The sequence below is a fragment of the Euleptes europaea genome, chromosome 7, assembly GCF_029931775.1.
Source record: "Euleptes europaea isolate rEulEur1 chromosome 7, rEulEur1.hap1, whole genome shotgun sequence".
Lineage (NCBI taxonomy): Eukaryota > Metazoa > Chordata > Lepidosauria > Squamata > Sphaerodactylidae > Euleptes > Euleptes europaea.
The window spans coordinates 94,980,719-95,000,152 of record NC_079318.1 but is presented as its reverse complement, the minus strand read 5'-3'; the positions used below and the strand labels follow the sequence as shown (position 1 = coordinate 95,000,152).

The following is a 19,434-nucleotide window of genomic DNA, read 5'->3' as shown; positions in this document are numbered from 1 at the left end:
TCCAAAGTGCCTCAGAACATTCTCCCCTTCCTTTTATCCTCGCAACAACCCTGTGAGGTAGGTTAGGCTGAGAGCATGTGACTGCTACTAGGTCTTCCAGTGAGCATCCATGGCAGAGAGGGGTTTGAACCGGTGTCTCCCAGATCCTCACCCATCACTAGCTACTACACAACACTGGTGAATGTGGTGAACTCTGTAGTCATCCACATCCATCCCTTAGTACATAGGCTGACAATGTTCTGGCACAGCAGTAAACAATGATGGAAAGCCCTGTGGTCTCACGCAAGCACTCTTTAAAATTTGGCAGTGCCTTTCCTAACCTGGGTAAGGTATTCTATCTGTAGGGTTGCCAGCTCCGGATTGGGAAATACCTGGAGATTTTGAGGGTGGAGCCTGAGGAGGGCAGAGTTTGGAGAGGGGAAGGACTTCAACACCATAGAGTCCAATTGCCAAAGCAGCCATTTTCTCCGGGTGAACTGATCTTTGTTGCCTGAAGATCAGTTGTAATAGCGGGAGATCTCCAGCTACCACCTGGAGGTTGGCAACCCTCTCTATCTGGGCTTCAATTAGTGTGATTTTATATAGCTTCCAAACATCCATTTGGGATTTCACTCTCTTGTGCTACCTTTTTCAGCTTCCTTTTAACTATTCTCATTTTTTGTAAAGTTCCCTCTTTTGAAATCAAGCGCTACAGTTTTGGACTTTAGGGGTAACTTTCCGTTGACATGAATATAGAACTTAATAGCATTGTGGTCACTGTTCCCAATTGTTGCTACAACGTTTACATCTCTTAACCAGTCTAGGAATTTCATTTCTACAGCATGACTTGAGCAGATGTTTGGCAATTGCCAGCATGACTGGCAATGTGAGACCATTTTATATGAGTGAGGAGCCACTGTGATGTAAGGTATAGTGATTAGGAGCAGTGGACTCTAACCTGGAGAAGTGGGTTTGATTCCCTGTTCCTCCACATGAAGCCAGCTGGGTGACCTTGGGCTAGTCACAGTTCTCTCTGAACTCTCTCAGCCCCACCTACATCACAAGGTGTCTGTTGTGCAGAGAGGAAGGGAAGGCGATTGTAAGCCGGTTTGATTCTCTTTAAAAGGTAGAAAAAGTCAGCATATAAATACCAACTCTTCTTCTTCTTCTAAGTGTGGACTTCTCAGTGATGTGTCTGGAATTTGTTCTGAAGTTAGGCCCACCAATTAATTTATTTCCATGTATATATTCAGCTGCTTCCTTTTAAATGTGTGAGTTGCTATTTTTGGTCTGTTACTGATATTTTGACAGTCCTCTGAATTTCTTGATATTTTTTATAGTTGCTGCTGATTTACTATTGTTATTACAAGCAGTAGAGGTTATATATATTGTAAAGGTGGTACTGGAAGCTTACAGAATGTATAAAATGGACTTGTTCAGGAGGCCAATTTATAAGGGGAATACATTGGGGAAAGTGCCATTAATTTGCACTTGATTTATGGCCACCCTGTAGGGTTTTCAAGGTGAGAGAAGAACAGAGGTAGGTTGCCATTGCCTGCATCTGTGTAGCAACTAGGGTTGACAGGTCCCTCTTTGCCACTGGCAGGAGGTTTTTGGGGTAGAGACTGAGGGGGAGGTTTGGGGAGGGGGGGTTCAGTGCCATAGCGTGCCAAAGCAGCCATATTCACCAGGTGAACTGATCTCTATTGGCTGGAGATCAGTTGTAATAGCAAGAGATCTCCAGCTAGTACCTGGAGGTTGGCAACCCTACCCTGCCCACTGGGAGGGTATGAGGGGGTAGAGTTGCCAGATCCAGGTTGGGAAACTCCTTGAGAATTGGGGATGGATTCAGGGGAGGACATGGACCTCAGTGGGGTATAATGCCATAAAATCCACCCTCCGAAGTATCCCTTTTCTCCAGCGGAACCAATCTCTTGTGGTCTGGAGATGAGCAGAAATTCCAGGGAATCCTCAGGTCCCACCTGGAGGCTGGCATCCCTTGTAGCAACCCTGGACTTTCTTGTCGGTCTCCTATTCAAGTAGTAACCCAGGGCTGACCCTCCTTAGTTTCTGAGTTCTGACAAAACAGGCTAGCCAGGGACAAATATCTTGTAGTAGAGTCATAAAAGGCAAGTAGCTGCTTATTCTTTAGATCAGGCTTGCATAGTGTGTCATCAAGTCAGCCATAACATACCAGCTGTGGTGACTTGGCATTTGGTAGCCAATTTTCTTTGATGTTACACTCTTGAGTATTCAGCAAAAACAGGGTCTGGTTTATCAAGACCTTGGCAAGCCACCATACTTGGTAAATGCATGATGGCAACGAAATGGTTGTGGGTGGTATGTGTTTTGATGGCAAAAGAAGGAAACCCTACCAAAATGTATTTGCTTGAACATGGTAAAGATTTAATGCCTTCAAAGCAATGACAAATTAGGACAGAGAAAGACTACACTGTGGAAGATGTAGACGGTGATGAGGAGACGGTAACCAAGGTTGCTTCGGAAGGTGAGCTCTGCAGCTATGGATGTCATGCATCAGACTCCTTGTTTTTCTTCAACCCATCTTTGTTTGTTGCTGCTGTTGAGCATCTCCACCATCATTGCCACCCTTGCTGCCACCACCGCTGCCACCACTGCTGTCTCCCCTGCTGCCACCACTGCTGTAACCACCGCTGCTTCCACTGTTGCCACCACGGCTGCCACCACCACCGCTGCCACTGCCGCTGCCTCCACCACTGCCACCATGGCTGCCGCCACCACAGCTACCTCCACCACTGCCTCCACCACTGCCTCTACGGCTGCCACCACTGCTGCCACCGCAGCTGTATCCACTGCCACCACCACTGCTGTATCCACCACTCCTTGTAACTGCTTGGGATGATCGACCACAACAGCTTCTGGTAGTGCCAGTGCTCATCTGGCTGGCTTGAGGAGATCCTCCCGTGCTTCTTGGATGGCAACATCTGCAACGACCACCATATCCACAGCAGCCACAGCAGCCACAGCAGCTACAGCTCATCTTTCCTGTAGTGTGGAGAGTTTTGAAAAACAGAAAAGAAAAAAAAGGCATCATTCTGAGGAGGACAATCCTTTGATATTGCTATTAAAGCCATTACACTTTTCTCGGTCCAAATTGCATTTTTTTAAAAATTCTAAATTGCGCTTTCTGGAATTCTTATATCCTCCTTGGCTTCAGAAGTTAGGTATAACTGGCAGAGAATTACCCAGTTCAGACAATCATCTTATCAACATTGATCTGTGACCCAAGGAGATCTCCATCACACATCCATGATAATGTGTGAAGTTGGTGGGGCCATATGCATATTCTGTGGGTCCCATTTCATTTTTTGAGAAATTTACATAGCAGAGATGAGAATGTCCCTTTCTAAGAGCTGGGCTAGGTGGATCAATAGAGCATATGTTTTGCTTGAGGAAGCTCTCAGCTTCCACCTCTGCTACCTCCAGAGAGGGACATTCATAGCAAGTCTGGAAAAGTATAAATTTATGGTGCAATCGTATGCAGAGTAACTCCAGTCTAAGCCCATGAATGGGGTTTAAATGAATGGGGATTAGACTGGAGTAACAGTGCATTCCTGAGCTCTAAGGGCAAAAGCTCTTAGGAGTCCAGAAAGGTGCTGCACCGGCGTCCGGGGGCCCAGCGCCGGTGTCCAGGCTACTTACGCTGGTGTTAGTGGCCTGAACGCCGGCGGGAAGCCCCGGACGCCCGTCACCAGTCACTGCCCTGGGACGGCAGCGCTACCCTTGGACGCCGATGAGGCCTTCTGCTGTCAAAGCCAGTGCCAGCATCCCGGGAGACATTCCCAGGGTGTTCCGGCGCCAGGCTGGGGGAAGAACCGCCATTAGGCACCCTCCAAAGCCCTTTCGGGCAGGGAACACCCCTTTTTTGGGGGGGGCAAGACACACCACCTTTTAGGTGGCGTATCTCCCGTGCAACCCTATGACAGGTTGCACGGATTTTTCCTGCCGTGAGGAGGTTTCCGCAGGCCAAAACCTCCTTTAGAGGCAGCATTGCCTCCAAAGACTGGTGCAGGCATTCCTCTCAGGAATGCACTGTAACTCTTCTTGGGGTTACACTGTAAGTCCCACAGATGTTACTAGCCCATGCACCCATCCAAATTTATGTTAATTATTTGTGATACATGAGGAAAGCAGTGGAAAATCACCCTGCATGGCTGCATCAGATTCTGTAGACATTTTAATTTGATACTGTTCTCCACCCGATAGACCCATTAACAGCAAAGACAAGAATGGTCTGCTTACTCACCCAGGGGACCACCAAGAAGATGCTGTCCCAGCAAGTGTAATCGAATAATAAGGCACTCGAGGGGGAAAGGATGTTTTATACTGTCTCCCAATATCCTGTTTTGGAAATGAGGCACAACTTGATTGGCTGCTCCAGAATCCACACCCTGTCCACATCTTCCCATTACTTGGCATTTGTCATTTACATGTGCCCAAGATTGGTTTTTATTGGTAACACAAGAGTGTGAATGCTTGTTTGTTTGTGGATGTGGGTTTCTACATTTACTCCACAACTATGCTGCTTAAACTCTGTGGGTAGTTTGAAGTTTGTAATTCAGGTAATGGATTACATTAGTGGGAGGGACATTATGGTCCACCTGCCCCAGTTCCCTTCCTCTTATGGCCAGATTAAAAAAGTTGTAGGCCCCAAAGAAGTTGTCTTTTTGTGGATCCCTACCTAAGAATAGAATATGTGTTCCCATCTTCTTTCTAAGCATAGGGCTGCCAACCTCCAAGAGGTGGCGGAGATCTCCCACTATTACAACTGATCTCCAGGTGACAAAGATCAGTTCACCTGGAGAAAATGGCTGCCATGGAAGGTGGACTCTACGGCATTATACCACGTTGAAGTCCCTTCCCTCCCCAACCCCCCCTCCTCAGGCTCCACCCCTAAAATCTCCAGGTATTCTCAACCCACAGCTGGCAACCCAATCTAAGCAACCCACATTGAAACCAAGTCTTGCTTCCAGTTTTGGTGTTTAAGAGCTCTGTCTGGTTTCACGTTCAAGTGCATGAGGCTACCTTGTATTAAGTCAGATGATTGGTCTATCAAGATCAGTTTTATTTACTGGCAGCAAGTCTTCAGGAACATGTTAGAGGACTTTTGCATCACGAATTGGTGGTGTAAAGTCCTGTCGAAAGAAGAAAATGGAAATAACACAAAATGAGTTGAATTAGGAACCAAAAAGCTTAGGACAATATAAATGTATGTATCAATTTGCATAAATTAAAAACATAAATCTATACAAACAAACACACACACACACACACACATATATATATATATATATATATATATATATATATATATATATATATATATATATATATATATATATATATATATATATATATATATATATATATATATATCCTGGTCCAAATGATAGCCTCCCAAATGTACATAAATACAAAGGACGGTTATTGACCATGACCAAACTCCCTTTGGCTTCATGCCAAAAAGCCAGTGTGGTGTAGTGGTTAAGAGCGGTGGACTCTAATCTGGTGAACTGGTAGGGTTGCCAACCTCCAGATACTAGCTGGAGAGCTCCTGCTATTACAACTGTTCTCCAGCCAATAGAGATCAGTTCACCTGGAGAAAATGGCCGCTTTGGCAATTGGACTCTATGGCATTGAAGTCCCTCCCCTCCCCAAACCCCGCCCTCCTCAGGCTCTGCCCCCAAAATTTCCTGCCTGTGGCTAAGAGGGACCTGGCAAACCTATGAACCGGGTTCGATTTCCCACTCCTTCACATGAGCGGCTGACGCTAATCTGGTGAACCGGGTTGGTTTCCTCACTCCTCCATATGAAGCCTGCTGGGTGACCTTTGGCCATTCGCCATTCTCCGAATTCTCTCAGTCACGCCACCTACCTCACGAAGTGTCTGTGGGGAGAGGAAGGGAAGTAGTTTGTAAGCTGGTTTGATTCTCCTTAAAAAGGGAGAGCAAATTGGCATATAAAAACCAACTCTTCTTCTTCTGTGGTCAAATAATATAGATATTAATCATACAGAAAGGTTCTCGACATTCCAATAATACATTCATAATCTCAGAAATAGACCAAGGTAATAGTAATAATACTGTGGCCAAAGGCAGAGATATAAACCAGAGGCCTCTTGCTTAGTATTTTGCTGCCATGATCAAGTACACGTATCCTAGATGGCAATTCAGTCGTGTGCCTTTCTCTCCTGGTCAAAAGATGAAGTGATGTCTGGAGCCAATATTCATGTAATAATTGTGCTGGTGCACGTACACACCAACACACACACGTGTGTATGAGTGTAAAGGGCTGTCAAGTCACAGCTGACTTATGGCAGCTCCATAGGGTTTTCAATGTAGCGAAAGACTGTGGAAGCCAGCTATTGAAAATTCTCATAATATAAAACAATGGGAGTTTTTTGCAAAGCTCCTGTGGAGGCATTTTTAGGGGTAGAGGTCCCAAATTTTCAGGATAGCGTTCAGGGACTCTCCTTGCACAAACAAAATCTTGGTGAAGATTGGGTCAGGGGGTCTGGTGTTATGGGCTCTGGAGAGGTCGCCCCCTCCCTTCTCCATAGACAAGCAGTAGCCGAGTTGCGAACAACCAGAGAATCTGACTCTTACCTTCCTGCTGGAGGTGGGGGGGGGGCGACCTCTTCCAGACCCTATTAATTTGGACCCCCAACCCAATCTTCACCAAACTTTGGGGTTCTTACAAGGAGAGTCCCTGCAAGCTACCCTGCACGTTTGGGAGCTCTACCTCAAAAAATCCCCCAGCCCAAGGATCTTCACAAAGCCTGGAGAGAACCCAAAAAAGCCAGAAAATCACCCGTTTTTTTGGGGGGGATAGCCAATTTGACTTTGGCTTTCCCCTAAGGTTTTTGAATTCGGTAAACCCAAACCATAAATTTACTGAAATGCCTTTTTTTGGCTTTTTCCGGTTTGGGTTTATTGATATGCACAGCCCTATTAAAACATAATGTATAATAGAAATAAATCATATGCAAATAAAATAAAGTTCAATAAACCAAGTATGATCAAGATCAACATTCTGGATACTATAAAATATTTGCACTGATTTGGATAGGCCAGGCTAGCCTGATCTCGTCAGATCTCAGAAGCTATGCAGGGTGGACCCTGGCAAGTATTTGGATGGGAGACCTCCAAGGCATACCAGGGTTGTGATGCAGAGGCAGGCAATGACAAACCACCACTAAATGTCTCTTGCCTTCAAAACCCCCCACCAGGGGTTGTCATAAGTCAGATGTGACTTGACGGCAAAAAAGAGATTTAATTATTTGTTTGTTTCTTAAAACTTTTATAGCCTGCCTTTCCTTATGGTTCAAGGCGGCTTACAATAATAGTTAAAAAAATAAAATGCCCAATCTCAAATCTTTCCTCCCTTCGCCTCTAAAAGATGCCAGCCATTCAAACCCCTCAAAAGCCCTAGCAAATAGGCAGGACTTGTGGTGCCTCCTGGAGATCTCCAAGGAGAACTCGAGGAAAGACCCCACAGAACCAAATAAATATCAGTGGAGAAATCAACTTTGAAATGGTCAAGACCCACGGTAATTCCAGGCAAATAGTAGAAAGAGGAACCTCTGTATGCCCTAGATAAAGGTACTTAAATAAGAAAAGACTAGCATCTTTGATTCATTCATAGCTGCGAATGTCACTGTGACATTCTCTCTAAGTTAAACGTAGCACAAGGCACCACTGGTTGAGCAGAATTAATGGCCAACCAATGAGAGATACTTCAAGGAAAAATTTATAAGCAGGCTCCATCCATCCTAGGTGAACACTGGGTACACGTTCCAGACCCATCAGCCCTCCAGTTTTGAGCAGTATGGGATTAGCTGATTCTCTTTAGGCGATGAATGTTTGGGATCTTGACAAATTAGCATTGGGTGAGGTTCTTTTTTTAATCTGCTTCATGTTGTTACAAGGATGTGGTGTTCTAAACAGGCTTGCGGTGCAATCCTGAACAGAGTTACTCCAGTCTAAACTCAATGAAATGAATGGGCTTAGACTGGAGTTACTCTCTTGAGGATTGGACTGTTCTTCTTGTGACTGGTTCGTCCATTACTAGGGATACTGTGGTTTGCTAAATAAACAAGCCATGTTAATTGACAAGCACCAGGTAGCATCAAACAATGAAGGGGTATTCCGCAAATGGCTATGATGTGTTTGAGTGGTTGGGTGGGAGGGGAGGGGACATTCTTGGTGCCCAACAGAAGCATCCAAACTCTTAGTTGCTTGAGTGACATGGATGAGGGTTGGCATCTCTTGTCTAAGTTAATGGGCAAGCTAGGACTAAGAAGACCTGAAACAATGCCGGACAAGTTCAGAGTCACATGAACACATGAACACATGAAGCTGCCTTCTATTGAATCAGACCCTTGTTCCATCAAAGTCAGTACTGTCTACTAGCAGCGGCTTTCCAGGGTCTCAGGCAGAGGTCCCTTTATCTGGAGATGCCGGGGATTGAACCTGGGACCTCCTGCATGCCAAGCAGATGCTCTACAAACTGAGCCACAGACCCTCCCCTCAGGATAGCAATGCCCACAATTAGAGAGGTCAGGTTGCCCATTTTGCCCACTGTGGCGGGCAACCTCCCACCTTTGTCCTTTGCCTCCCACCCCCCTCAATAGTGGGGGGGGGCAGCAGAAAAATGGTGGGGCAAAACAGCAATCTGCGAAGCTGCAACCTCACTTCTGGCTCTGTAACTGGAAATGATGTCATTGTGTTGAGGGACACTCTAACATTCACCATAGTGTTTAATGGAAATCCTAGAGTGTCCCACAATTCAATGACATCGCTTCTGATTACATAGCCAGAACCAATGTTGTGGCCTTGTACTATGCTGCCTGAGTAATTCTCCATCGCCTCCAGTGTCCTGGGTAGCCTGTTGCAATCCTCACAAAATAAAGTTTTGCTGATGCAGGCCAGCCATTGAATAAAACCTTGTTTAATCCCTATCTTATTGTCATATGTCTTCATGGGGGTACAACATGAACACATGAAGCTGCCTTATACTATCAGACTATTGGTCCATCACAGTCAGCATTGTCTACACATACTGGCAGCAGCTCTCCAGGGTCTTAGGTCAAGACCTTTCACATCACCTAAATCCTCATCTTTTAACTAAAGATGCTGGGGATTCAACCTGGACCTTCTCTATGATGATGCTCTTTCAATGAGCCACAGATTCTCCCTAATTGTAAGCAGCCATATTGTTATGTGGGGCGGGGGAAGCTTTGTCTCCCCTCTAGTCTACATTGTTAGAAGTGGCCTTCTCCTTCTAGCTTGTCAATCAGTGTGGGTTAGGGGTGTGCATTCGGATATGCCGCCCTGGGACGAAGCCACCCAAAAGCCTTTCAGGTTTTTTTTTTTCCAATTTCTTTTTAATCTGAAAAAAGGCACCATTTTACTGAAACCAAAGGAGGAAAAAAAAGCTGAATCCGGAAAAAGCCAATAATTTTCAGCTTTTTTCGGCTTTTTGGGATTTCCCATAGGCTTCCATAGGCGAAATGCCTCAAATTAAAAATATGGGAAATATTTGTGGGACTCTGCGAGTTTTTTCCCCCTTTAAAAAGAGGTATCTACTTTTTAAAGGTAAAGGCACCAAATTTGCAGCTTCTGGTGACTCTCCTTAGATGAACCCCTTAAGTTTGGTAAAATTGGGTCAGGAGGTCCAATTTTATTGGTCCCCAAATGGATAAAAATAGGCTCCAATAAAATTGGACCTCCTGACCCAATCTTTACCAAAGTTGGGGGTTCTTCTAAAGAGAGTCACCTGCCGCTGTGCTGCAAATTTAGTGCCTTAGAGACCAACAAGATTCTTGGGGTATGAGCTTTCGAGAGTCAAATGTCTGATGCTCAAAAGTTCATATCCCTAAAATCTTGTTGGTCTTTAAGGTACTACTGGATTCAAATTCATTCATTCATTCATTCCATATGGGGGAATACAAGGGGGGGAAAGGGAAATGAGGATTTCAGCAGTACAATTGAAAAGGACAAAAAGTGAAAAACAAATCAAACAGATTACATTTCCATGCTTATTCAAAGCAGTTATACAGTCAAAATGGCTTCCCGGCTTGGAAAAGAAAACTTTAGCATGACTAATAATAGAACCTAAAACTAGTCGCCTTATCGAACATATTTTATAGCTACACAATCAAAATAATTTTCCAAATATGAAACTGGATAAAGTTTCACATCATCATAATCCCTATAATCAAGGCCCTACTGGGTTCAAATCTAGCTGCTCAAGTTAACCTCGTAATGTTTTTCAGGGATCATGACAATTAACAGTCTCCCAGGGGACATTGTGACTGCCCCAGGGCAAGTCAATAATAAACTGTTGGATCCTGTCCTTGTTTACTTAAGCATAGCAGTTATCCATTGTTATGTCAGATTGTGATCTTTCCGGACTATAATCTAGACACCACTGGTTCCTTCCATGCCAGGCAATTACATTTGTTCCAGTTTAATCAAAGGGCAATATTCCACGGGTGGGGATCCTTCACCAGATATTTATTTGTTTAAATTATTTATCATCTACCTTTCTCACTTGGACTCAAGGTGAATTACACAGAGTGAGTCAATACAATCGACAAATGGGACATTCAATGAACAATGCAATAAAATTATGGTTGTAGAACCAACCAGAAGTCCAAAAAACAGAACTGAAGCAATGCATAAGTATTAACTAGGGGTTTGCAAAAAAAAAACGTCAGTAAAATTCGGGTTTGGGTTTCACACAAAAAATCACAAAATCACACAAGGTTGGAAGAGACCACAAGGGCCATCCAGTTCAACCCCCTGCCATGCAGGATCCCACAATCAAAGCACTCCTGACAGATGGCCATCCAACCTCTGCTTAAAGACCTCCAAAGATGGGGACTCCACCACCCTCTGAGGCAGCGCATTCCACTGTCGAACAGCCCTCACCGTCAGAAAGTTCCTCCTAATGTTTAGGTGGAATCGCTTTTCTCTTAGTTTAAATCCATTACTCCGTGTCCTAGTCTCTGAAACAACAGAGAACAAGCTGGTTCCCTCATTAACATGGCATCCCTTCAAATATTTAAACATGGCTATCATGTCACCCCTTAACCTTCTCTTCTCCAGACTAAGCAAACCCAACTCCTTAAGTCTCTCCTCATAGGGCATAGATTCCAGACCTTTGACCATTCTGGTCGCCCTCCTCTAGACACGCTCCAACTTGTCAACATCCTTCTTAAATTGTGGAGCCCAAAACTGGACACAGTATTCTAAGTGAGGTCTGACCAATGCAGAATACAGTGGTACTATTACTTCCCTTGGTCTAGACACAATACTCCTGTTGATGCAGCCCAGAATTGCATTGACCTTCTTAGCTGACATATCACATTGTTGATTAATTTCAAAACATTAATGGACCATGCAAGACGGATCTGTGAACCACAGTTTCTCAAGGAAGAAATTAATCATCTAAATCATGCACTGCTAGCAAATGGCTATTCCAGAAATGAAATCAGAAGGACCATTAAACCAAACAAAAATCAGAAAACTCAGGAAAAACAGTCTCCCATAGGAAAAGTATTCTTGCCATTTATTAAAGGAGTCACTGATAGGATGGAAAAACGTCTGAAAAAACATAACCTACAAACAGTGTTTAAGCCCACCAAGAAAATACAACAGATGCTATGATCAGCAAAAGACAAAAGAGACCCCCTCACCTCTGCAGGAGTATATCGTATACCTTGCAGTTGTGGACAAGTTTACATCTGGAACCACACAACGCAGCATACAAACAAGGATAAAAGAGCATGAAAGATACTGCAGACTTGGCCAACCTGAGAAATCAGCAGTGGCTGAACATGGACTGACACAAACAGGACACAGGGTCTTATTCCAAGACACTGAAAGACTGGACAATTCTACCAACTATTTTGTCAGATTGCACAGAGAAGCCATTGAAATTCATAAACATCAGCACAACTTTAACAGAAAAGAAGAGAGTTTAAGAATGAATAAGGCTTGGCTTCCTGTCCTAAAAACCTCCAGACTAACAAAGACTATAGTCAACAATAGCCATGGAGATTAGCTTTGGACTTCACACATTAACAGATCACTTCAGGATACAATGGTTCCACATTAACATACCACACCCTCATTAGCACATTATCTTGATTCTTACAGGACAATGATTTGCACATTACCTTTAATACTTTGCAGGACAATGACTCAGCTCAAACCCAACCCCCTTCTGACTATATATTACTCTTCCTACACACTTGACACTGAGAGACACTGTTACTCCTCTGAAGATGCCTGCCACAGCTGCTGGTGAAATGTCAGGAAAGAAAATACCAAGACCACGGTTACACAGCCCGGATAACCTACAAGAACCAATGAACTCTGACCGTGAAAGCCTTCGACAATATAATCAACACCGTTGATGATATACAAAATATAAATAAACAATAGAAACAATTTTTTTTGCACTAGACACTAGTGTGAGCAAATTACCATACAGAAAGACCTTTGATTGGTGGTATTAATTTACATCTAGCTACACAGGATATAAGGTTTATACATTTCTGATATAATACCTTGTAAAGTGCATTTCTTGGTTCCATCATCAACCAAAAGGGAGACTGCAGCCAAGAAATCAGAAGGAGATTGAGACTGGGAAGGGCAGCCATGAAGGAGCTAGAAAAAAATCTTAAGTGTAAGGATTTGTCACTGGCAACCAATATCAGGTTAATTCATGCCATCGTGTTCCCTATTACTATGTATGGGTGTGAGAGCTGGACAATGAAGAAAGCAGATTCCTTTGAAATGTGGTGTTGGAGGAGAATGTTATGGATACCCTGGACCACCAAAAAACAAAAAAACAAAAACCCAAATCAGTGGGTTTTAGATCAAATCAAGCCTGAACTGACTCTAGAAGGTAAAATGACTAAACTGAGCTTGTCGTACTTTGGACATATTATGAGAAGACAAGAGTCACTGGAAAAGACAGTCATGCTACGAAAAGTTGAAGGCAGCAGGAAAAGAGGAAGACCCAACAAGAGATGGATTGACTCTATAAAGGAAGCCACCGCCCTCAGTTTGCAAGATCTGAGCAAGGCTGTTAAGGATAGGACACTTTGGAGGACATTGATTCATAGGGTCACCATGAGTCGGAAACGACTTGACAGCACTTAACACACACACACACAGTGCATTTCTGGATGTGTTTTTAATAATCATGTTTTGTATAATTTGACCAGTTGAGGAAGGACCAAAAGGTCAAAACACATATGGTCTATTGGTCATTTTTATTTTGCATATCATCAACGGTGCTGATTATTTTTGTAACTGTTTATACAGTTACACCTATAAAACAATCAAGCATATAAAACAAGGTTTTATATGTACTGTTGAAATGCCTGTAATATTGTATCAATACCCAATGACAATAAAACAGCAGGAGGTTGAAGGTTCAAAGCAGTTTGTTTATTGGACCAATATACAAACCCCTGGTGAAAATTGCCCAGAGCGCCGGACAATTCACACACACATCAAAGGATTGCAAGCACTAATATAGTCTTTGGTAATGGGTGGTACAAAGACGCAATACATAACGTAGAGACCCAAATACCCAATACTAGGGACCCCCGGATTAGCATACCCTATTAGAGAATCAGAGGTGTTGCATAGAAAGTGGTGATCTAATGCTCACTAATGAGCAGAGAAGACCGACCATTGTCAGGTGCTTTTTCGTTTGATCCTAAGTTACTGCTATCCTTATCTTGGACCTTAGTTCCTGCCAAGGCTAACTAAGGAGGTTCCTAGTGTGTCCTTTATCTCTGGAAAACCAGCTTATGAAAGCATACTAAGACCATCTATGGAGCAAAACTGGGCCTCTTATACTCGAGGCATGTAACATATACAAGTGCTTGGTGTGACTATAGTAATGGATGCCAACTCTTATATACTGAGTGTGGCATGTTTATAAGTGCAGATATACTTTATTGAGTACAAAGAATATAATTCAAATCAAAGAATACATTTCCTATAGCATATAATGATTTCAGACATTACACTGTAGCCTGTATTCCAGGCCCAGTGTTTTAATCTATTTTATTGTATACACCTAATACATATATTACTTTATAATAATTTTTAGTTTCCAGCTCAACCCTTAGGATAACTGTACTTTTCTGGTTGAGTTATTTCCCCCTTTTTTGATTGTCTATAAAGATATGGTTTCACCTCCTGATCCTAGAGGAAAATAGGGGTAATGGTTTAACAGTAGCTCTCTGCAGAAAACATTTTAATGTGTTGAAATCATCATGTGGAGACAGGAGGCAGTCATGAGTACATTGGCTCCACCCCCTGCCTGCGCACGATCACTTGCCCATGATGTACATGCCCAGGCTCTATCCCTGTCAACCAGAACACTGCTTTTTTCCCAATTATTTCCAGTGACAGGGAGGGAAATTTTGCATGTGTAGACGAGATGCTTACAAGCTGACAATCAAATATAGGGTGGGGCAGGGGATTTGTCTCTGCTCCTGCTCTACACTGATTTATCTCAACATATGTAATTATTATGTAGAAGGCTTCTGTCTTCCTAAAGATTAAATTAGTGTGAAAGTAAATGGGGGGGGGGGGAGAGATTGCTTGCTTTCATTTACATTGAAGAGTTTCCAAGACTGCATTCTTTTCTTTTTTTTCCCCCTAGTCTATAGTTTATGGGGATTTCTAGTATGTACACAATCATCTATTCCTCTGTGAGATAAAACACCTATAAAACAATCAAGCATAACTTGGGCTGGCAGACCCAAGAGCAAATGGAAGGACTAACTAGAATGAGAGCCAATCAGCAAGCAAGAACATTCCTACAAATCTATGCCCACATTTCCACAAGTCTATTACGGTGTGTCTGGGTCAATTCTTTCTGATTTTGCACTCCCAGTTAGGCAACACCAACAGTATATGGCTTTTTTGAGCCCCCTGGAGTGAAGCCATAATTGGTAGGTGGGTCACAAATTGTATAGGCTTGATTTGGAATATGTGTGGATGATGCGCGTGTGGATTAGGAACATATGTGTGACCCAGTAGAAGAAGGAAGAAAGACTACCAAATGCATTCATTTGCATATTATTAAGTTTTAGTGTTGGCAGAAACCAAAAGATTGGGATAGGATTGGGAGACATGGGCCAAAGAGAAAGAAGGGATTGCAAGAAGAGAAGGGATTTATGATGTGTTACGGACATTGTCTGTAGGTCTTCTGATCCCTTGTTGAAGGCATCTACTTCAGCTTCTGGGGAAAGATCTTCTGCTGCTTCTGTTGAGAAGATCCTCCACCACAGCAGCCACCACTGCTTCTACCACCACATCAGCCATCACAACACCCGCAACAGCCACCACTTCTACTTCCACAACATCCCCCACTGCTTCCTCTGCCACATCCCCCACTTCTCTGGCTTTGCTGAGATGAAGAAGACCCTCCACCACAACATCCACCATGACCGCCACTGCCACCACCACAACAGCTACAACAGCAGCAGCTTGCTCCTCTCTGTTGTTGTTGGCTCATCTTTTCTATGGCTGAGGTAACCCTGGAGGACAATACAGAGAAATATCATTTTCAGGCTGCATTCTTAAGGAGAAAAATGCATAATTTGGTGCTGATATTAAATCCCCAAGTCATTCCCCCTTCCTTCAGTCACTGTACATAATTTTAATAGTGTTTCTTAGAATTCTGATTGCCTCAAGAAACATGTAAACCATTACGTTTACCATAAGGGCTATCTCAGACATCCATCCGTCCAGCATCCGTCTATGTATGAAGGAACACTGGAGGGTAATAGAAGACCTGTTGCATAGGGTTGCCAACCTACAGGTGGTGGCTGGAGATCTCCCACTATTACAACTGATCTATTAAGTGAGAAATTCCTCAATATTCCTACCAGTTGTTTTATTGAGGAATCATGAAGTAATCTTATAGCTACCTAACTAGGGACTTCTATTCCTCTAGGGAGCCAGCATGGTATAGTGGTTAAGAGCGGCAGACTCTAATCTCGAGAACCGGGTTTGATTCTCCACTCCTCCACATGAGTGGCAGAATCTAATCTGGAGAACCAGTTTCGTTTCCCCACTCCTACACATGAAGGCAGCTGGGTGACCTTGGGCTAGACACACTCAGCACCACCTACCTCACAAGGTGTCTGTTGTGGGGAGAGGAAGGGAAGACAATTGTAAGCTGCTTTGAGACTCCTTAAAGGTAGGTAAAAGTGGGGCATAAAAACCAACTCTTCTTCTCCTCTATACAATCCTTAATGTTCCCCATAGTTCTGATTCTACAGTCAGGTACAGACACGAGCCATTTAACCTTGCCTCCACTATAGCAGGTTCTTTTTCTTTTGGAGGTGGAATAATTCTTAGCAGTAAAAACTGAGGTTGCATATAGAAGGCTATACATTTATTTCACAATAATGCCATCCCAGGTAGCAGAACTGTGAATGTCCCTAGGCTGGAGATAAATGCTACTCAGAGCAAACAATGCTGGGCTTGCAACATCAATCAACTGACTGAATATAAAGTTTCTTCCAATGCTATAGTCAAGGGACAATAGCTCTGTGCAATAACACATGTTAGGATCATGCATCAAGTCCCATGGTACATCCTTGACATTTTCAGTTGAGGGAACATAGGCATTGTGCCAAGAGAAACAAAGAAGTCCCATGATGCTTGTTGTTAGCCCATTTGTACACAGAAATCTCATTTAGAAATGTGCATCAAATTGATATTTTATGTATGTATGCATGTATGCATGTATGCATGTATGCATTTATTTATTTATTTATTTATTTATTTATTTATTTATTTAATATCCCACCCTTCCCCAACCAAGCTGGGCTCAGGGCGGCTTCCAATAGTTAGTATATATAATACAATATAATATAATTAAAAGGTAAGTTACAATAATTACAACAATGCTAAATTATGCTACAGATGGCTATCCAACAAGGGAAACTGCTGATCTGCATAGGAAGTTCTCACACATTTCACAGTGAAAGAAACTCTTCACCATGCTGGTCAAGCAATAGGTCCAGAATTATGTAACTGTCCCCATATGCATATAAGAGATTCCATATTGATCTGCTTGAAAAGACATGGATGTTATCTGAGACGGCAAAGTCAAGGATTGGCCATTCACTGAAACGAAGAACTGGGTATCTTCCTTGCAAAACAGATGCAGCTTTACAATGCCAGTATCTAACTATAAGAAATTATAACAAAGTAATTAGTGGAACACAGAATATATGGACCAAACATCTCTCAGTTTTTACAAAAGCAATTGCTGGAAGATATCACTCGAGGTTCAGATGTTGCAAAAGGCCTCCTCCTATCCAAAAGATATATCATTAGCAAAGAGAAGAGTTCCTCATACTCACCCACTTGAACACCAAGAAGATCTTGTCAAGGCAAGTGTGACTCAGTGGGGCATTCTTCACGGTAGATTTTGCTTCTGTTTTGCCACGGACTAAAGAAAAACACGATTTAAATGTTTTTTTCATGGCCGCAATTTATCCCCATCAATTATCTGTAGTTTTGGTTTTTCATGGGAACAAAGCACGCTGTATTTGACAACGGTTTGGTCTGTCCCTTTTGCAGGAGGCCTCCCCTTCCAACAGGCTCATTGTTTATGCCTGCCCCCAGCTCTGCCCCAACTCCACCCTCATGCGATTCACCAGCCCCAGCACAAAAAACAAGCACCAGTCCCTCTGGTCTCCTCCATTTTTCTTCCACCCTCGCTCTGTTCTGCTTTGGGAACAGTCAGATTCCAAATTGGGGGGGGGGGGAGGCAGCGCTTTCCTCAAAGCTTCCCTCTATTTTCTATAGGTTTGAACCCATTGCCCTTTAATGATAGACAGGATGGGGGGGGCAGGGAATCCATGTGCCCAGAGAAGTGTTTAGCTGAAAGTGGGAATGGGGGTGGGGGGAGAGGAAAGAAGGCCCCTGGATTGCGCGCTGGCCATGATCCAGCCACATTGCATCGTGAAAGACAGGAGGGCTCCTAGCTTGCGTGCCAGCCCCGATCCAGCCAGTGTGCATGGGGAGGGGGGGGAGAGGAAAGGCCGCTGGATTGCACGCTGGCCATGATCCAGCCACATTGCATCGTGAAAGACAGGAGGGCTTCTAGCTTGCGTGCCAGCCCTGATCCAGCCAGTGTGCATGGGGAGGGGGGAGAGGAAAGAAGGCCCCTGGATTGCGCGCTGGCCATGATCCGGCCACATTGCATCGTGAGAGACAGGAGGGCTCCTAGCTTGCGTGCCAGCCCTGATCCAGCCAGTGTGCATGGCGAGGGGGGGAGAGGAAAGAAGGCCCCTGGATTGCGCACTGGCCATGATCCGGCCACAGTGCATCGAGAGTGAGGAGGGAGATAAGAGGAGGCTGGCCGCCCCTCTTCAGAAAAGTGATGGGAGGGAGTTTTGACTTGGGTTTTCCGCTCTCAGGATGCACATTTTCCCCATCCGATTTCTCAAAAATCCCCCCTCCCCTTTGGAGCAGAAGGGCCAACAGCCCCTTCTCTTGAAGATCCCCCCCACTGCCCTAGATTGAGCTGCCGCCACCACCCCCCCCAGCACGCGAGGAGCACATGGCGTGGCCCCGCCAGTCTCCCCCTGGAGCCGTCTGTCCGACGTCCCCCTGGGCTTGGAGGTGTGGGCCCAGCTCCAAGACCCATCCCAGGCGAGGGGCGGGGAAGGCATGCAGGGACGGAGGGAGAGAAGTGCCAGGATTCTAGGCAGGCAGGCAGGCAGCCAAAGGGGCGGTATTCCTGTCTGAACGCAAAACTCCCCCAACCAATCACCGTTCTTGGGGGAGGAGAAAGGAGACGTCCCGGGGAGCAAAGCAAACATTTTTTCATGGGCATCCGCGCAAGAAAACACGTGTTCACAGGAAAGATCGTTTCAAAAGTGGTTTGGATTGCCTCTCTTTTAACCCGGCTTATTTTGCTAAGGGGGGAAAACCACGGATCTGCAGTGAATAACCAAAATTTGACTCTGATGCAAATCAGCATCGAAACAGCAGCAAATGTCCGTGAAGAATACCCCAGTGAATGAGAAGCACCAAGAAGATGATCTTTTATACCATCTTCCAGAATCCCCTTTTGGAATTGAGGCATGGGACTAAAGTAGGGCTGTTGAAAAAAAAATTCAGTAAAATTCAGATTCGGCAAAATTCGGCCCATTTTAATTCGAGAAATGCCGAAGTCCGAACTCCCCCGATTCGGATCCGTGGAATTCGGCGCCAAGTTCCGAGTTTGGGGGAAAATTCGGCCGAATAAAGCCATTAAAAACACATTCGTGCCTTTCTGCGGCTCCGGGGGGGGCATTTTTGGGGGTAGAGGTCCCAGGTTTTCAGGGTAGCTTGAGGGGACCCTTCTTGCAAG

At 44.2% G+C, this 19,434-nt stretch overlaps 1 protein-coding gene across 1 annotated transcript in view; it reads left to right on the top strand.

Annotated features, from left to right (window-relative positions):
• The window catches only part of LOC130480898 (RNA-binding protein FUS-like), a 56,966-nt gene that overhangs the window by 22,096 nt on the left and 15,436 nt on the right, over nucleotides 1-19,434 (top strand). Inside the window, exon 2 of the mRNA XM_056853520.1 lies at nucleotides 15,282-15,589. Coding sequence (XP_056709498.1) covers nucleotides 15,282-15,589 — 308 coding nt within the window. The remainder of the gene's footprint in view (nucleotides 1-15,281; nucleotides 15,590-19,434) is intronic.